This window comes from Lagopus leucura, unplaced genomic scaffold (genome assembly GCF_019238085.1).
Source record: "Lagopus leucura isolate 7727_CA_CO unplaced genomic scaffold, USGS_WTPT01 145-19_obj-0_obj, whole genome shotgun sequence".
Classification (NCBI taxonomy): Eukaryota; Metazoa; Chordata; class Aves; order Galliformes; family Phasianidae; genus Lagopus; species Lagopus leucura.
In genome coordinates, this window is record NW_024966884.1 from 29,434 (window position 1) to 47,489 (window position 18,056).

The 18,056-nt window shown below is 64.2% G+C and overlaps 2 protein-coding genes and 1 non-coding gene across 4 annotated transcripts; 1 reads left to right on the top strand and 2 right to left on the bottom strand.

Moving 5' to 3' along the window:
• The first annotated feature begins 255 nt into the window (after positions 1-255).
• On the top strand, positions 256-362 carry LOC122192855. Its single transcript, XR_006182722.1, has one exon. It is a non-coding gene; the product is annotated as a U6 spliceosomal RNA (small nuclear RNA).
• A 99-nt stretch (positions 363-461) lies between these two features.
• Positions 462-12,381, bottom strand: ABCA7 (ATP binding cassette subfamily A member 7). Of its 2 annotated transcripts, XM_042893531.1 has the most exons (47): positions 12,276-12,381; positions 11,727-11,838; positions 11,547-11,640; positions 11,304-11,445; positions 11,017-11,230; positions 10,829-10,909; positions 10,525-10,756; positions 10,299-10,438; positions 10,105-10,221; positions 9,657-10,030; positions 9,391-9,567; positions 9,046-9,268; positions 8,754-8,975; positions 8,421-8,625; positions 8,233-8,349; positions 7,968-8,139; positions 7,701-7,832; positions 7,495-7,634; positions 7,270-7,407; positions 6,964-7,166; positions 6,811-6,862; positions 6,536-6,738; positions 6,385-6,433; positions 6,200-6,283; positions 5,561-5,712; positions 5,361-5,485; positions 5,193-5,291; positions 4,912-5,107; positions 4,728-4,822; positions 4,514-4,546; positions 4,326-4,431; positions 4,168-4,242; positions 3,872-4,041; positions 3,631-3,808; positions 3,420-3,535; positions 3,189-3,333; positions 2,988-3,111; positions 2,769-2,898; positions 2,559-2,679; positions 2,389-2,451; positions 2,207-2,313; positions 1,841-1,982; positions 1,634-1,768; positions 1,459-1,562; positions 1,296-1,388; positions 967-1,210; positions 462-884 (listed from the first exon to the last, which is right to left on the bottom strand). In XM_042893531.1, exons 2-47 carry the CDS (start codon positions 11,790-11,792, stop codon positions 726-728), a joined length of 6,489 nt encoding a protein of 2,162 aa, XP_042749465.1. In that variant the 5' UTR covers positions 11,793-11,838; positions 12,276-12,381; the 3' UTR covers positions 462-725. The 2 variants fall into 2 exon arrangements, with proteins under 2 accessions (XP_042749465.1, XP_042749463.1); XM_042893529.1 differs by lacking the exon at positions 12,276-12,381 and having other exon boundaries at positions 11,727-12,221.
• An 847-nt stretch (positions 12,382-13,228) lies between these two features.
• CNN2 (calponin 2) lies at positions 13,229-17,605 on the bottom strand. The gene is made up of 7 exons (XM_042893528.1): positions 17,484-17,605; positions 15,102-15,223; positions 14,790-14,856; positions 14,550-14,687; positions 14,323-14,439; positions 14,048-14,194; positions 13,229-13,950 (listed from the first exon to the last, which is right to left on the bottom strand). Exons 1-7 carry the CDS (start codon positions 17,544-17,546, stop codon positions 13,687-13,689), a joined length of 918 nt encoding a protein of 305 aa, XP_042749462.1. The 5' UTR covers positions 17,547-17,605; the 3' UTR covers positions 13,229-13,686.
• Between the last annotated feature and the right edge of the window lie 451 nt (positions 17,606-18,056).

Consider the following 18,056-nt stretch of genomic DNA (forward strand, 5'->3'; position numbering starts at 1 on the left):
GCCCCGCCCTGATATGTAAAGTAGAAACCTTCCCGCCGTGCACCGCGCGCTGTGGGCACTAATTTCAGGTAACAAATCCCCGAAAAAGCCAAATTTTCTGCGAAAAAGAAAGAGCTCAGCAGAGTGAATACGAGTTTCTGTTGAAGAGATAATATTAGAAGAAGAAATATGCAAGTGGTAAAAGGCTAGCTCACCGTTACTTGCAAGATATAAAGAAAAAGAGGTTTAAATACCCTCTGAGGGAGAGAAGAAATCGTGCTCGCTTCGGCAGCACATATACTAAAATTGGAACGATACAGAGAAGATTAGCATGGCCCCTGCGCAAGGATGACACGCAAATTCGTGAAGCGTTCCATATTTTTTCTTTCCCCGCACACCGACAGCCCACGGTCCCGCTCCGGACCTCTTTTGTTCCTCCTCCCCCGCCCCGTTTTGCTACAGCCACAAAGCACGGCGCTCCGTCCGCGGCACTGCAGCACTTTATTATTCCATTCGCTAAGTGACAGCAGCGCGAGCAGCACAGCCCGGCGCCCAGCCCCGGGTGCAGGGGAGCAGGCCAGCCTTCCCCTGCAGCTCAGAGCCGGGGGGAAGGAATCGTAACCCCAGACCAGCAGGAGTGGTGCAGCCGGGCTCCAGGCCAACAGCAGACCGGGATCAGTGGTTGTGCCCCAGCCTGGAGCAGGGCTGGGGCGAGGGGTGGTGGTCCAGGAGCCGTGCAGCCACACTCAGACCACGCTCTCCTGATAGCTGTCGTCCTTTAGAAAAGGCATCGGCCGCCTCCCGGGCACTGGGGTCATATCCTGCCCTGAGGTTGCATCCTGCGCTGATCCCACGTCCTGCCCCGGGTCCCCGTCGCTCTGCTCCCTGGCAAAGTGCACGAAGACCTGCAGGGATGGGGAGTGAGCAGTGGAGCACCAGCAGGAAGGAACCCCGTCCTCATACACCGTGCCCCCCCACCGCCATCACCTGGTCAAGGGTGGTCTGGGACACGGAGTAGTCCTGGATGGAGCCCTGCCCGCAGTGCGCTGCCAGCACGCCAAACACGTGTGCCAAGGAGCAGGCGTGGGAAGGCAGGCGGTACTGCAGCGTGCTGCCGTGCTGCTCCTGCAGCGCGATGCCGGGAAAGCTGCACTGCATCAGGTGCTGCACAGTGCCCAGCTCAGGGCCGGGCCCCGCCGCCCGCACCACCACTGTGTACCCATCCCCAAACCTGCACCAACGAAGGGACGGCAATGAAGGCAGTGCTCGTCCCCAGCGCAGCCCCCCCCCGCCATGGGGCCACCCCCACCCATTACCGGTTCTTGAGGTGCTGCACGCTGCCCAGGCAGCGGAATCGGCCGTTGACCATGATGGCCATCCTGGTGCACAGCGCCTCGCACTCCTCCATGCTGCCGGTGGGGGGAGGTGTGAGGCACACAGCAGGGACCACCCTTGGTGTCCCCATTGCTGGGAACCCACCTGTGGGATGTGAGCAGCACGGAACGGCCCTCCCTGACCAGGCTGAGGATGCAGTCCCACAAGAAGCGTCGGGCACCTGGGTCCATCCCCGTCGTGGGTTCATCCTGCAGCCAGAATGTCAGCTCCCCATCGGGTTCTGCCCTATGGCTGCCATCCCCCCCACTGCCCCACTGACCAGGAAAATGATGGGGGGGCTTCCAAGCAGGGCGATGGCCGTGGACAGCTTGCGCTTGTTGCCCCCACTATAAGTGCCTGCCAGGCGGTCTGCATGTGGTCCCAAGCCCAGCTTGGCAATGCCCCACTGAGCAACCTGTGAGAGTGCGTGTGTGGGGGTGAGGATGGGGCTGGAGAGGCTGGGGGGAGGCTAGGATGTGGGCTGTACCCTGGGGGTCTCCTCCTCCGGCACCCCACGCAAACGGCTGTAGAACTGCAGATGCTCCCGCCCCGTCAGCAGCTCCGTGATGGCATCAAACTGTGGGCAGTACCCCATGTTCTGATGGACAGCCTGCAGGTCGGTGAGCACGCTGCAGGATGGGACATGGTGAGTACGCTGTGGGACAAGGGACAAGCTGCAGGAACCGGGGACAAGCTGCGGGGACAAGGGTGAGGCTGAGCATGCAGCAGGGTTAGGAACGAGCGAACTGCAGGGATGAGGATGAGGATGAGGATGAAGCCAGCATGCAGGCTTTAGGGATGAAGGTAATTGTGAGCACACGGTGAGGAGAGATGACGGTGCATATGCTCCCACCTGTGTCCCTTCAGCCAGGCCTCCCCCAGTGTCACTTCTGTGTCTCCCGTCAGCATCTTGAAGGTGGATGTCTTCCCAGCACCATTCACCCCCAGCAGCCCGAAGCACTGTGGAGCAGTGGGCTTAGCAGCAGCCCTTACCCCCCCCTCCTATCCCCCCAGTGCACAGCCCCCAGCACTCACTTCACCAGGTGGGACAGCCAGGCACAGCCGGTCCACTGCTGGAGCGCGCCGGTACCGATACACCTTACAGGGATTGGGATCACCGTGAGGCACAGCACCTCCTGTCCAGGGGACACAGCACCCATCAGTGGGATGGGGGACACGGGACTGGGCACGGGGCAGCCACACACCTTGGTCAGGTCCTTCAGCAGCAGGACGGCGCTGCGCCGTGCGGTGCTGCCCACCCAGATCCGCTCCCGGGCTACGTCCTCATCCTCATCCCCCAGTGAGGGCAGCTGCAGAGCACGGGGCCTGGAGGAGTAGCAGTGGGGAACCTCCAGGATCCCCTATAGTCCCCATTGCCTCCATCATCACCCCCATTGCCCCCCGCCAGCCCTCACCGGAGCCGCAGGAAGAAGCGGTACTGCAGCAGTAAGGTGAAGAGGAAGAAGATGATGCCCTCGATGGCCATGGCAAACATGTTCTTTCCTACTAGGTCCCAGGACAGCGGGGACACGAAGCGCTTGTCTCCTTTAAAAGGAGGGGAAAGGAGCTGCAGGATGGGGGCACCAGGAGAGGGGGATTTGGGCAGGGGAGCAGCCCTGCACCTCTGAACTCACCAAACCTCTCGAAGGCATCGGCCATCGCCTGGTTCTTTACCATGTCAATGAGGCCTCGGCCCAGGCAGAAGTGGGGGAAGATGAGGAAGACTTTCTTCAGGATGCGGTTGATGTTGTTGAGCTTCTATGGGGCAGTGAGGGAAGGATGGGAAAGCCTGCAGAGCCAGGCAGCTCCATTGAGGGATGGGTTCCAGCTCTCACCTGGTCCACAAAGAGCTCCAGCACGAAGGTGGCCACGCTGCCATTGATGCCAATGAAGAGGTTGACACATGTCAGGGCCACGTAGGCAGTGCTGGGGATGCTGAAGAGGAAGGAGGCCGGGTACATCAGGGGGGTGATGGACCACCTGGAGGGCAGAGGAAGGGGCTGAGGATGGTGCACTTGGGTGCCACCACCACCCCCATCCCATCCCAGCCTCCACCGGCCCTTCACCCGTAGAGCAGCAGCAGCAGCACCAGGGCAGGCAGGTTGGCTGAGGACACATAGGACTTCTGCTGGAAGCAGAGGAAGATGAGGACAACCAGCAGCGCGGGGACCAGGTAGTTGCACTATGGGCATAAGAATCCGGGCAGGGGGTGACAAATGGGTCCCGGCCCTCAGGAGCCACAGCTGCGCCCATCCTGACCCCATCCCCATCCCGCACCATGTCCCAAGCAAAGTTGCCCAGCCAATAGGTGACGGGCTTCATCCCGCTGATGAACTGCAGATGCTTGGCCTTGCTGACCCGTTCCTCAATGAGGAAGAGCACAAAACTGGCTGGGACGAAGGACATGGCGAAGATCACACAGATGGAGACCAGCACGTCCACCGATGTGGCCATCCTGCAGCAGAAGGGAAGTCAGAGGACAACGGGGAGCCCACAGGAGCCCAAACCCGGCACTCACAGTGCAGCCTCTGAGAGCTGCTCCTTGGTGAGGTTCAGAGGGTGGTTGATGGCCGTGATGCCATAGAGTGCAGGGTCAGAGCCTGCGGGGAGCTGTGCCCTCAGCAGCCCGTTGCTGGCCACGTTGAGGAAGGCGACCATGGCGTGCCAGCCCTTGTTGTTGAACCACACCTGCAGCCCAAGGTGCTTGCTGAACTCTGTTCCACTTCTCTCTGCCAGCCCGTGGCACTGCTCCCCACAGCAAAGAGAGGACGCAGCCAGTGCCACGTGTCGCCATACCTCCAGCTCTGAGCTCACCTTGATGTTCCTGCGTGCATCCAAACCCTCGAAGAAATGGCTCAGGTTGCCCAGGAGCCGATCCATGGGGCTGCCCTGGGGTAGGACAGGGGGTGAGGTGCAGCTCGTGCAGCAGCCCTCCCCGTGCCCACTCAGGAGGGAACAAACCCTGGCCGTACCTGGGTGACATTGAAGAGTTCTCTCAACTCCTGCACTGCGCTGCCCACCTCCTCTGCTGATGGAAGGAGCTGCGAGCTACCAGCACCCAGGGAGAAGCCACCATACCTGGACGTGCAGGAGAGCTGGGTGCTTCCAACCCTCCCATGGCACTGCATGGCCACCCTGCACGAGCTGCCCCTGCACCCACCTCTGCTCGTTCACCCACTTCTTGGTTTTGAGCCTGGAAGAAACGGGGCACAGGGGGAAACAGCAGTGAGGAGACATCACAGCAGTGTGCGATAGCTCAGTCGTGAGATGGATCGCATTCTGCCTGCCCTGGCTTCCCCACTACCCTGCCCGTGGTCTCCTCACAGTATCCCAGTGGTTTCCCCACACACAGGACAGGTTCTGGGAGCACTCACCCCTGGCGAATGAGCTGGGGGTAGGTTTTCACCAGGTAGTCAGAGATGTTCCTGCCCGTCAGGTTCAGCAGGATGTCCCCTGTGCCCCTTTGCACCTGGTGAGGACAGACATCTGTCTGATGATCTGATCTGATGGATGCACAGCCCCACCAGCTGCCTGGATCTCAGCGGCAGCCGCGGTTACCTGGGGTGGTGGGAGCCCTCCGGCGGCCGTGGGGCACTCGGGCAGCATCCTGCGCGCCCCCGGCCCGCTGCACTGGCAGGAGGGGGACGGCTCAGCTCGTGTCCAGTTCCCACGCCGCAGAGCTTCCAGCAAGGCCGGGGGAACCGGGGGCTGCCTGAAGCCTTCGGGGTGGGACGCAGGTGGGCACGGCCCCGTTCTGCTCAGCAAGCACCGAGGGAGGGGAGACCTCCCGTCAGAACGCGGCACCGAAGCGGAGCGGAGCCCCCCAGCTCCACGCTCACCCCTCCGCCTCGTCCTTCATGCACGCGGTACCGAAGCCCGGTTCGGCCAGGAGCGCGGCCAGCAACCGGGACGTGTCCGCGTCCCCCGGAGCGTCATTGCTGCAAAAAGGCACAGACGTGGGACGGCGGTTCCGGGTTGGGCAGAGCACTCGGGAACCGGACGCGCACCTGAAGAAGGTGAACTGATGGCCGTACATCCCGGGCTCCAGGCGCAGCGCTGGGTATCTCCCGAAGGGCGGCACGATGAGGCTGAAGAGCAGCGCAACGCAGACGAAGACAGCGGGCAGGACGATCTGCGGGGCAGCGGATCAAGGCTCGCCCTGAAGCTTCTGCCCCATTCCGGAGACCCCCCCTTCCCACGGCCGTACCTGTGCGAAGAAGCCCCGCGTGCTGCGCCGGGCGTGGAGCAGCCGCTTGGTGAAGAGAGCGCGGAGCTGCTGCCGGGTGAGCGCCCAGCCCCGCACGCACCGGCTGCCCTCGGCCGCTCCACGCAGCAGGTCCGTCTCTTGCGGCTCCTCCGCTGCAAAGCACAGACGGGTCCTAAGCCGGCCCCCGGCAGAGAGGAGCAGGGGCTCGGCCCCAGTTCAGGGGCACGGTTTGCTGCAGGGACGGCCCCGCGCCTGGGTGCTGCATGCGGGGACACGAGGGACCCCCAAGCCCCCAGTTCCTACCTCTGCGGGCTCCTTGGGCTCAGTGTAAAGAGAGGAAAGCAGGGTTATAGCCACGGCGGCTATCGTAGCCCAACCCCCCCAATCCATGCAGCTACTCTCTGCCCCCAGCAGAAGGGGCCAGGACACATCCCCAGTGCATTCACATCCCCAGACCCACTCCCATCGCATCCTCCTGCCGTTCCCAAAGCCCGGAGGACACCACGAGATCGAACAGGCACAGTGCAGCACAGCATCCCTCCACTCAGCCCTGCCCGCACGGGCGGACGCGTGCCGAGGTCCATGCCCAGTTCTGGGGGTTTGCTACCGGCCCCCCGGCCCCAGCTGCCCCCCCTTTACCCGGCTCCTCGGCAGCTGCTCCCTTGACCCCTTCTTTATCAGGGCTCGCTCCTCTCCCCAGCAGGGGTGTTCTGTTGCTGTTGCCTGATAAAACGGGACGGGAGTGGGGTCACAGCCCCCGGCACCTCCTCACCCTGCGCGTCGGGATCCCGAAACTCCGTTCCAACCGAGACCTACGCTTTTACCTGTCCTGCCACCATCCACCCCGCTGTCCTCGGCCACTTTCAGAAAGATCTGACAGGGAGAGGAGCTGCCATCACGCACAGCGCAGATGCCCGCTGTCCCAGCGGTCCGATCCTCTGGGCACATCTCCGGGCATCCCGGCTCTGCAGTTACCTCCTCCAGCCTCGTGTCCGAGATGCCGTAGCCGGAGATGCCCAGCTCGCCCAAACGCGCATCCAGTTCCCGGAAGAGCTCTCCAAAAGCTCCGTCCCTGGCCCCGCTGTAGGGCAGCACGAAAAGCACCTCGCGCCCGATGTCCTCCACCAGCCTGGAGCCGGGGACGTGCTGCTGCAGCAGTGCCGACAGCTGCGGCACATCTGGGGATGGGGAAGGCGGTGCTCAGAGCGTGCGGGGCCGGGACGCGGTGCGGGACTGTGCGGGGACGCTACCCGCTGCGCTGCCCTCGCTGTCCCGCTCTCCGCCCTCGGAGGTGCCGCCGTCCTGCGGGAAAGGGCAGCAAAGGATGGGTGGGTGCTGCAGCGGGATCCAAGCCGGGGCTCTGGGCACGGAGAGTCGGAGAGGACGGGACCAAGGGGAGGCACCTTTTTGGTAGGGCCGGAGCCGCCGGCGCCCAGCTCGGTGCTCTCCCGCTTGACCAGGGTGAGGTAGTAACCCGTGCCCAGCCTGGCCTTGAGGAAGAGCGGAGACCCGCAGCAGCGGAGCCGGCCCTGCGAGATGATGGCGATGCGGTCCCCCAGCAGCTCCGCTTCGTCCATGTAGTGCGTGGAGAGGATGATGGTGCGCCCTGGGGGTATAGAGCCACCGTCCCACTCCGGTCTCCCCTCCCTGGATCCCATCTCACCCCTCTTCTGTAGGCTCGCAGACAGAGGGAATGGGATCCCCCTCACCCTTGCGGTACTTGAGCAGCAGCTCCCAGATGCTGCGGCGTGAGTAGGGGTCAACCCCGGCTGTGGGCTCATCCAGGACCACCACCTTAGAGCCGCCCACAAAGGCGATGGCCACAGAGAGCTTCCGCTGCATGCCTCCTGCGGGGGAGCGGGCGTTGGGGACGGCATTGGGATGGAAATTGGGTGATGGTGGGGATGGCAATAGGGATGGCACAGCCCACACACCCGACAGGTTCCTGGTCTGCTCCTGGCGCTTGTGGGGCAGCCCCGTGTCCTGGAGCAGCTGCTCCATCTCCGCTTGCACCTGCTCCTCCGCCAGCCCTTTCAGCCTCCCGTAGAACCAGATGTGCTCCTCCACTGTCAGGCTACAGGATGGGGGGGGGTCAGCGGGGGTCCCGCCTGCTGCTTCCCCCCAGCCCTGCCCTGCCTACATATCAAAGAGCACGTTGTGCTGCGGACACATCCCCATGGACTTCCGGATGCTGTCGATATCGGAGCGGATATCCCAGCCTAGGATGTAGGCAGTGCCGGAGGTAGGGGGCAGCAGCCCGGTCAGGATAGACCTGGGGAGGAGGGGGTGGCGAAATGGAAGTGGCAGAGCGCACGGGAAGCTCTGAGCCCACCCTCATGGGGAGCTGGGTGGGGATGGGGCAGTGCCATTGCTGGGGCTCAGCTCCCACTCCTAGGTTCCAGCTCACATGGTGGTGGTCTTGCCGGCCCCGTTGTGGCCCAGGAAGGAGGTGATCTGCCCCTCGTAGAAATCCAGGCTCAGCCCATCGACGGCCACATGGCTGCTGCTGCGGTAAACCTTCACCAGGTTGCGGATGGAGACTCCTGGCTGCAGCTGGGGAGGTGGCTCCTCCACCAGCACTGGGAGCCACCGGTGAGTCACAGCCAGGCAGGACCCTCACAACAGGGCAGGACCCACCATGTGGCCTCCCATGGCCGTGGGCAGGGGCTCACCTTGGGGTGCAGTGAGAGGACCACTGGGGTAGGGAGGGTATCCGGCCGAGGGCGGCTCTCCAAACCAGTAGCTCCTCAGGAAGGGGAAATTCCAGGGCTTGGGGACCCCATACTGACCTGTGGGCAGAGACACAGGAGCTGAGCAGGGTCGAGCAAAGGGCTGCAAGGGGCAGAGGCTCTGCACTCACCTGGGAGGACGCCCTCGATGTACCAGGCTGCCAGCCCATAGAGGACAGCGTCCAGCAGCAGCAGCCCCATGGCCATGGCGAAGCTGTAGGGGTCTCCCGGCACAGGGCTGGTGCCCAGGTTGTGCCACTGCATGCCCACCCCCTGCTCCTCATACAGCGAGAAGTACTCACAACCAAAGCCAAAGGCCACTGGGGACAGCAGACTCTGCAGCACCAAGAAGAGTGGCACAGGTGGAGAACACGGCCATGCGGGTGCAGGGGTGCTGAGCACCCAAACCCCACAACCAGCGCATCCAAGGGATATTGGGGTGCAGGGAATGAGGAGCTGCTCACCACGAGGACGCGGAGAGGGAAGGTGACGTGGTCACGCCATGCCACGCACAGCACGTAGGGCAGGTAGAGAGAGAAGTAAAGGATGCCACCGCACGCCGAGGCCAGGTTGGCACGGGGGAAGAAGGTGCTGATGAGGAAGCACTGACAGATGGTGGCCACCGAGAAGGTGCCGAGGAAGAGGAAGATGACGGCCGGGTTGCTGTAGGGCAGGATGTCTCCCAGCTGCAAAATGTGGCAGGTTGGAGTTGCAGAACCCTCCCCACACCATGCCGGCTGCCACCCCCCAACCTGCCTTGAGGATGAGGACGAGGAGAGCTGAGCTGAGGAGGAAGGGGATGAAGCTGCTGAGGAACCAGCTGAGCCAGAGCATCCCGCTGCTCAGCCCCATGCTCCGCATGGTCTCCTTGAGACGCGCCTCCTTCTCATGCACCACCCCCTTGATGATCATTGCCACCGAGTAGATCCACGCCAGCGTCATGAAGAGCGGCAGCGAGCGGTTCAACACCCTCAGGAACCTGAGGAGGGCATCAGTCTGACCCCCCCCTGCACGTCCCACCACCAACAGGGACGCAGCCCCGCAGCAGCACTCGGCCCGTGCCCCAGGGCAGTGGGTCGCTGGGGGTCCTGCAGCACTCACACATCATCCACGTAGCAGGGATAGGGCATCTGCTGCAGGTAGACCCCCACCCGTGGGACAGACCCTGTCTGCACCCGCACCACCGCCTGCTCCACCAGGTCCTGCACGTAGACAAAGCCACCCCACACGTAGCGCAGGTCGCTGAATGGGTCAGCTGCAGGGCCCGGGTCCCAAAACCTGGGGTAGAGCAGCACGCTGAGAGGGGAGAAGGACAGACAACACCCCACCCCAGGCTTTGGATGCTCAGAGGGGCTGCGTCCCCCAACCTGTCCTTGATCTTGTTGGTCCTCGTGACATCGTCGATGTCCATGCGGATCTTGTAGTGCACGTGGGGGGGCAGCGCCGTGGCCGTGGCATTCAGGGGGGGCTGGAAGACCACAGCAGCCCAGAACTGCCTCTCCTCCAGCAGCTCCATGGCACGGGCCACCAGCTGCTCCTCGCTGCCCACCGCCTCGATCTTGTCCAGGCGGACGCATCCCAGGAGCTGTGACAGAGCACCCAGCGCCCGCTCCGCTTCATCCAGTGCCTGCTGCCAGCTGGGCCCTGCTGACCTGGCCAGCAACTGTGCCAACACTGACTGGGAGGTGCCATTGAGGAGCCCATCCAGGAGTGGTGCTGTGCCCGGTGCAAGCAGCAGCTCCTGCCGAGCATCAGTGCAATAAAACCACCTGGCTCTGGAGGTGGCCCCATGCAGCCCCCACTCTGGGCACGCACCCGCAGCGCCCGCAGCTCCTGGCTGCCATTGAGAATGGCACGGATGTGGGCTCCCAGCTCCAGAGCAGCACCAGCTGTGTCCCGCAGCGCTGCCAGCTCCTGGAAGGTGCGGTTCACCTGCGAGGGGAGGGGATCGGGGGGGGGGGAAGCAGGGTGCAGCCTCCCCTCCCACCCCCAGCACTGTGCGCACTCACCTCGGCCATGATGCGGTCGGTGGCAGGACTGGGCGGTGTGTACAGGATCTTGCCCACAAACAGGGGTTTGATGCCACGCCAGAAGAGCTGCGAAAGTGGGGCAGCCTCCAGGCTGCGGAGCAGCTCCTGGCAGAAGGAACCTGGCAGAGGGAAGAGCCGAAGCCTTGCATTGCCCCCATCCCCCAGAGGGGAACCTGAGGATCCCTGATTCCCCATCCCCTCTCACTGGTGTCGTTGTCGGGGGTTGCCGTGCTGCGCCTGGAGCCATTGCGGTGCATGAAGGCACTGACATCGCTGTCCTCGTACCAGTTGAGGGAAGGCACCTGCAGCCCCCCACCCTCAGGGTGCCCACAGGCGATGCGTGATACGGCCTCAAAGGCGCCCACAGCAGAGGAACCAGGGGCTGTCAGCACTGTGACCTCACGCTGCAGCTCAGCCACGGTGCCCATGGAGGAGAGCTGCGGAGAGAGGGGCTGCAGGGAGGGCCTGGGTTGGGGCAGGGATGCAGGGATGATGTGGGGATGCGGTACCTCCTGTAGCAGGGACTCAGCGCTCTGCAGGAAGGGACCCAGGGCTGCCACAGCATCATCCATCTCCAGGCTCATCCACTCCTGTGGGGGTCACAGGGAGGGCTCACAGCCACCCCAAACACCCCCAGCAGTTGGGAGGATCCAGCTGTGGCAGAAGTTTGGCTGCTCCGGGCACCATGGGCACTCACATCACGTGGGCTGAGCCCCTCCACCAATGCCTGGTGCAGCAGCGAGGTGTTGGTGTGGAGGAGGTGTGTGAGGGCATCGCCCTGCAGCAGCCGGGATGAGATCAGCGCCGTTCGGCCCCGCAGTGCAGGCAGGAGCTGGGCGAGGTGGTGCAGGAGCTGCCAACCATCAGCACGGTGCAGGGCCTGGCGCACATCGGCCAGCAGGCGGGACAGGCTGCAGGCATGGGGGGGGGGATGTGAGGGGAGCAGAGCCCGGCTTGGCATCCCCCATTGCCCACCCTGCTCACATGGAGCCTCCAAAGTTGCCCACTGTGCCAGGGGCCTCTCCAGGGGTGGGCTGCTGGAAGCAGGGGTTGTGCACGTTGCAGAGGATGCCCTGCAGCCAAGGCAGCGTCCCGGCTGACGGCAGCGCCTTGTTGGGGAAATGACCTGAGGGGAAGAGAAATAGGTCTGGGGGCTGCACCTCTTCCATGGAGAGCCCCAGACCCCCACCCTGCACAACGCCAGAAGCAGAGCATGGCGACACTCACACTGGTGCTGCTGGAAGGGTGGGTGGGAGCGCCGCACGGCCACCAGCACCAGGAAGAGGAAGAGCGGCCACAGCAGCTCAATGGCCAACTGCACCTGAGGGGACACCGCAGCTGGAGGGGACCATCGGCACTGCGGGGTCACCACGGGGACCCCCTACCCGAGCTGCAAGCGTTGCTCACCCGCTGCCGCCGGCGGTAGGCGAGGTTCTTCCAGAGCAGCAGCTGTAGCTGCGTCCCTACAGCCATGGCTGCGCCGCGTGTAGCGCCGACGTTGTGCGCTGCGTGGCTCCGGCTGCGGGGTGAGAAGCATCCCATACTCCTGAGTCACTGCCTCCATCCCCCTGCCAGGCTGCCCGCGGCTCAGCAGGGCTGGGTTGGGCACCGGCACAACCCCGCGGTGCCGGGAGGAGTCGGCTCCGGAACCCGGCCAACAAAGCGCCTTTCCCAACCCGAGCCTCCAAATCCTATTCTTTCGCAAAGCAAAACCAGCAAAACAGGCACGAGCTCTAGAGAGCTCCTTTGGATCCAGGAGATGCGTTCACTCTCACGGGGCTGCAAGTGCCCAGGGGTGTAGGATGGGTCAGGGCGCTGCCCGTGCCTCAGTTTCCCAAATGCGGGCGCTCAGCTCCCAGCCCGTGTGCGGGGCACAAGGATGAAATGCGTGCCTGCCCGGCTCCTGCCCGTGCCCGGGTGCGGAGGCCCCCCCCCCCCCGGTTTCCCTGTTGTTACCTCCGATGCCAGTCCTGTCCGGAGCAGGGAAGCGCCTGGATGCAGCCGGAGCGGAGCGGGGGACGGGCCTTTGCAGCCGGGGCCGCCCCCCCCGGTGTCCGGAGCCGCACACTCACCTGTCCGCCCGGTCCTACAGAGCCCGAGGAGGGGCGGGAGGCACCGGACGGGATTATGAGATCTCGGGCGGCAAATCCCGCTGATCTCCGCCGGGGGGAGGGTTGGGGGGGTAGGGCTTCGCCCCCTTCCTGCTATAGGGAAGGGGAAGCGGCGGGGGGGGGGAAGGGAGGAACGGGGGAGCGGGGGCAACGGGGCGGGACCCTGCGGCCGGGGGGAAACTGAGGCACGGAGCGCCGGGGGGGCACCGGACGGCCTCAGCTCCAGCTGGAGCGTCTCATGTCGGCCCAGGGGGGCAGGCAGCCACCGGGGGGGAGGATGCGCATAGCAGAGAAGAGATGGAAGCGCTAAAGATGATAAGGGGGGATCTTCGGTAGGGAGATGGGAGATGAGGAACCCCCCACCGAAGCACGTTACCGATGCCGGTTCCCACGTCACGTTATCACGGCGGGCCCCGCCCCGGCCGTCTTACAAACAGCTGCGTCATGGAGCGGGGGTCTTAAAGGGGCCCCGCCGCTTCCCGGGGGTCCCGAAGCCGCCCCCTCGCCACAGCGCATCGGCTGCAGCTACGGGTACCGCTCCGCTGCTGAGTAATTCGGAGGGTGGGGGGGGGGGGCGCGCGGCTACGGGAAGGGATGGGGCCGAACTGCTGCCCTCCCCACGCGGTGCTTCACCCCAAAGCTTCGCCCCAAAGCGTCTCACCCGGCCCTGGTCCAGGGGACACGCGGGGCTTGGGTCCCAGGGCCCCCACAGCCCTGGAGCAATGCCCAGGAGAGTGCAGCAGAGAGCGCTTCCTGCTCAAGTTGTTTGGTTTTTTTCTTAAAGAAAAGGTCGATTCCTTCTGTTTTTCTTTTCTTTTATTTTCTTTTTTCTATTTTTTTTTTTTTAAAAAAAAAAAGCTTTCAATATAAGAACACCTGTATTAAAAACCCCCACGTGGTTGGAAGAAGCCCCCGGCCCGAGGCTGCCCCCACCTCACACAGCATCACCCTGCAGTGCAGGGGCACCCGGCTGAGATGGAATCTGAAACTTTGGTCCCAAGAGTTCTCCAAAAAACAGCACATCCAGCTTTGCTTTTAGGGAATCATAGGAGAGAGCATGGAATGCCCACAGCCCCGGACCCTTCCAGCACAGGACAAGGAGTGGGCAAAGCTGCAGGGCTGCATCTTGGCCAGTCCCTTCCCAGAAAAAAGAGATTCCTTTTAACATTACTTTAAAAAAAGAAAAATAGAATGAGGGAATGATGAACTGAGGCCAGAATGTGGCTGCGAGGGGGACTGCATGGGGACATCCCTGCTCAGTAGCTCTCCTCCTGCTGGTAATAGTGGTACCCAGGGGGGTCGGTGCCCAGCTCACCGGCGGCGTTGGCTGCATCCCCTGGGATGCCTTGTGGGCAGTATTTGGGGTCATAGATCTGGCGACCCAGGCCGAAGACCTGCCCACTCTGGTTGGCACCCTGGTTGGATCCCATCTGCAGTGACATGGAGGAGTTGTCACACTTCTCCAGTCCCATCTTGGCGTCGTAGATGTGCCGTCGGGTGCCGGGTGCTGTCATGCCCACCTGGAAGGAAGGGAGGGAGGGAGCGAGTGGGGCTCAGCACGGTGCTCCCCACAATGCCATCGTCCCGCAGCCTTGTCCCCCACTCTCCCTGGCTCACCTGGCTGGCACATTTGTTGGTGCCCATCTGCAGGCTGATGGTGGAGTGGTCCATGGGTGGCAGGATTTGGTTCTTGGGGTCGTAGAGGTGCCTCCTGGTGCCGTAGGCCGTCATGCCGGACTGGCTGGCACACTTATTGGTGCCCATCTGGGCAACAGAGAGTGGTGAGAAGCAGGCAGCACCCCATCCCCCCCCACCATCCCCATCCTCCCACAGGGGATGGCAGAGGAACCCCCCAGCTGTGATGTGGAGCACTGGGGGTTGGCAGCTCCCACCTGCAGCCCGATCACGCACTGCCCAGCTTTCATCTTGGCCTCATCAAAGTTCCGTTGCTGCCGCTCAGAGTATTTCACACCAATGTCCACACCACTCTGCAGCCCTTTGGTCTTGGCCTGAGGGAAGGCGGTGAGGAATGAGGAATCTCAGACTTGGGGAGCTGCTGGGCACAGACCGGTGCTCATCCATCCCATGGAGCTGCCCCCATCCCTCCCCATGCTCTCACCATGCCCGCCAGCGCCAGCAGCGACACCTGCACCTGTGTCAGGTTCCCACTCTCAAAGAGGTCGTTGGCTTCAAAGAGGTCCACAGGGTTCATGCCGTAGCTGGCCATGGCCTTGATGAAGTTGGAGAGGTTCTCGAGCTGAGGGGAGGCACAGAGCACTCAGGTTGTGAGGAGGGGGCACAGGACAGCCAGGTTACAGTTACAGGGGGCATGGAAAGCTTGGGGGCTGCTTGCACCCACCTGGTGCCAGTTCAGTGCCGAGCAGTTGATCTTCCTCACCGAGTTGGGCTGCAGTTTGTTCATCAGCCTGGGGGGAGGCGATGGTGGTGAGCTTGTGGGTACGAGGGTCTTCCCTCCCCAGGGGAATGCTGACATCACCTGGGGGTCTCTGGCCCGCTCCTCCCAGCTGGGAATGAAGCAGCCCCACAACACCGGAGATCCCAGAGCCACCTTCCCTCTCATTGCCCCCAGGGCTCCCCACAGCTGGGTCTCCCAAACCACGCAGTGCCTGGGGGCCGTGTTGGCACCTCCCCTGGGTGCCGTGGGACTCACTCGCAGAGGATGACCCCATCCTTCAGCCCCTTCTGGAAGTCGGCCCCGATCTGCCGCCCGGTGACGCTTTCGATCCACGTCCGCAGCTCTGCCTCCTTCTGTGGGTCGTATTTCTGGGCGAGCTGGGGGAGGGTGTGGGGTGGTCAGACACGGCCTTGTGTGCACCCCAAACCCCGTGGGGACCTCTCCCCAGCACAAGGCCGGTCCCACTGCACACCACAGTGTGAGGCGTGGTTTGGACAGCCCCGGGATATGCGATCAGTTGCAATTTCCTGGTGCACAGGAAACCCAGATTCAGCGGTACAGAGACTGCCGAGGGGAGGAAGGAGAGCAAGAGCTGCAGCAGGGCCCTGCGGGGTGGGCACGGTGTGCCCGAGGATGGAGGGTGATGGTAGAGAACAAAGCCACCGAGCTTCTCTGCACCGCCGGCTGCCGCTCTGCTCCTGTGCGCTCTGCTCTGCGCACAGGAGCGGTCCCAGCCCCGCACGGCTCAGTGCTGTCATCAGCACGGCCACATCCAGCACAGCCCGCAGTCTCGCACGCGGTGACCCCGAGACTCTGCAAACTGTCAAAGAGGAAGAGGACGAGCTGCTGGCACGGCTGCTTCTCACCTCCGCCCACGGGACCCAGCACCGACCCCAGCCGCGCTCATCCCTCCCGCCGGTCCCTTCACGCCGCCGCGGATTCCTCGGCCACCGCGGCTATGCCAGGAATGCGGCCGCCTCCTCCCAGATGCAGAGCAGCCGCCCGGGAACGGCATCGCCTCGGCCCGACCGCGGGGACAGCGGATCCTCACCCTGGGTTGGAGCAGGGAAAGCTGTCGCAAGAGGAGGCTGAGAGCCCCAAGAGCCATCGCTGCACGGACGCAGCACAGCCCACCCTGTGCCAAGAGCCCAAGGACTCCACGGGGCTCAGCTGTGCCCCGTGAGAGGGGTGCCTGCTCCTGCCCTGTGCCTGTGCTGCAGGGTCACCAAGCCGGTCCCCAGGTTCCATCAGAAACCTCTATGGAGCTTTGCACAGACAGAACCGAGGGGAGCACAGCTCTCTGCAGTCTCCGTGCCTCAGTTTCCCTCTCAGTAGCCCTGGCGATGCGCTTTCTTGCACAGAAAACAGCTGGGGGGATGCTCATCTCACAGAACCTCAGAGGGTTCAGAGGAACACCCTGGGATGGATGCAGAGCTGCCCCGTGGGAGAGCTATTCCCAAGGGCAATGGCCCCACAGCCCAGTCTCAAAGAGGAAGCTGGATCTGACTAGGATGCAAGGATGGAGCAGCCACCACGGTCACACTTGTGCCGTCACGTGGGTGCTGGTGGGATCCCCCCACGCACAGCTGACCCACACACAGCACTGATTCCTCTTCCCCCCCCCCCCTCCCCACCCCGCCTGGGGGATGCAGCAGAGGAGCAGAGGGCCATCCTGCAGCAGGAGCAGCCCGTGAACAGACCCCATCACAGGACAGTGCTGCAGGTCCGACGGGTTCTCAGCAGTGATGTCAGCCTGCAGCCTGCACAGCGGGGCCGTCAGACTGGCTCAGCTCTTGCTGAACCAAGCTAAAGCACCTGGGAGCAGGCAGCGGCGAGGCCCCTGCACGTGTCCACCCACTGGGTACAAGCAGAGGCCCGTCCTCATACAGTGATGAAACCCAAATCCTGTGAGGCCGGGAGGGAGAGCCCAGCTCGAGCTGTGTGCGCATCCCGCATCCTGCCTGTGTCCTGGGTTGGACATCCAGCCGTTGATCCCATCCCTGTGCTGCACGGGTGCACAAGGAAGGGGAGGTGGCTGCTGCATCCCCCCATGGCTGAGCTCCATTCCCAGAGCAGGGATAGGGCACAGCCTGGGCTGTGGACCCAGCCAGGGGACCCAGCCCTGTTCTGAGGGTGGGAAGGGCAGCCCTCCGGGCAGCACCCTGCATCACCTTGGAGTGCAAACAGCCCCAGCAGAGAAATCGGGTTCCACTGTCCCCTTCCAGTCTGACATCAGGGCCCAGTCTGAATCCTGGGGTCCACCAAGAGGGACATCGTCCCTCCCCGAGGGTCACAGAATGATGGGAAAACAGAGAGCAGGGAAACCTCGGGAGCAGAGCTGCACGGAGCCGGAGCCATCGCCCCACTCACCCCCCCCCCCCCCCCCCGCAGGGAACCGGGGGGGACCGGGGCGAGAGTGGGGGCTGCCGGTGCCCGAGACCCCTCCCAGACCCCCGGGGCCCCGCGGGACAGAGTCAGAGCGCCCCACGATCGGAGCGCGGCTCCGGCACACGCCGCGTCCCGGGACCCGACTCCGCACCCTCCGGAGGGCATCGGGACCCTCGGAACACCCCCGGGACTTCTCTGCTCGCAAACCCCCGTTGGTCCCGGCACCCCCCCGCCCCCGGCGCGGCTCACCCGGTTCTTGACCTCCGCAGAGAGGCCGTAGGAGGGGCCCTTGTTGAACTGGGAGCTGCTCATGGCGCGACGGCGGCGGCGGAGCGGGGATCGACGGCGGGACCGGGAGAGACCGGGCGGGACCCGGCGGGGAGGGGGGGTGGGGGGGTCGGGCCCGGCCCCCCCGCGCTGATTGGACGGGCCCGAAATGCCCAAATAAGGACAGGAGTGGCTCCGGACCCGCGCATCCCGACACCGACACGCGGGGGGCTCCGGGAGCTCTAGGGACGGAGGTTGGAGACGGAGCCGCCCCGGGCACGCGTGGGACACCGGGACACCCCTACGGATGTGGAGCGCTACGGACGCGTGTGCAAGCCCCGAACACGTGCGCGCAGTGATGCGCACAACCGGGCCACGCGCGGCCACGCGGCCACGCGCTCCCGCGTGCACACCCACCCGCACGCCCCCTCCCCGCCCCCTCTGCCCGACCCCCTGGTCCGACCGCCTCCCCGCATCCCCATCCCTCATCTCCCCGCCCCGCCCCGCCCCTCTGCTCGCTTTGCGGAGGGTGACCGAAAGCTGCACGGCTGCGTT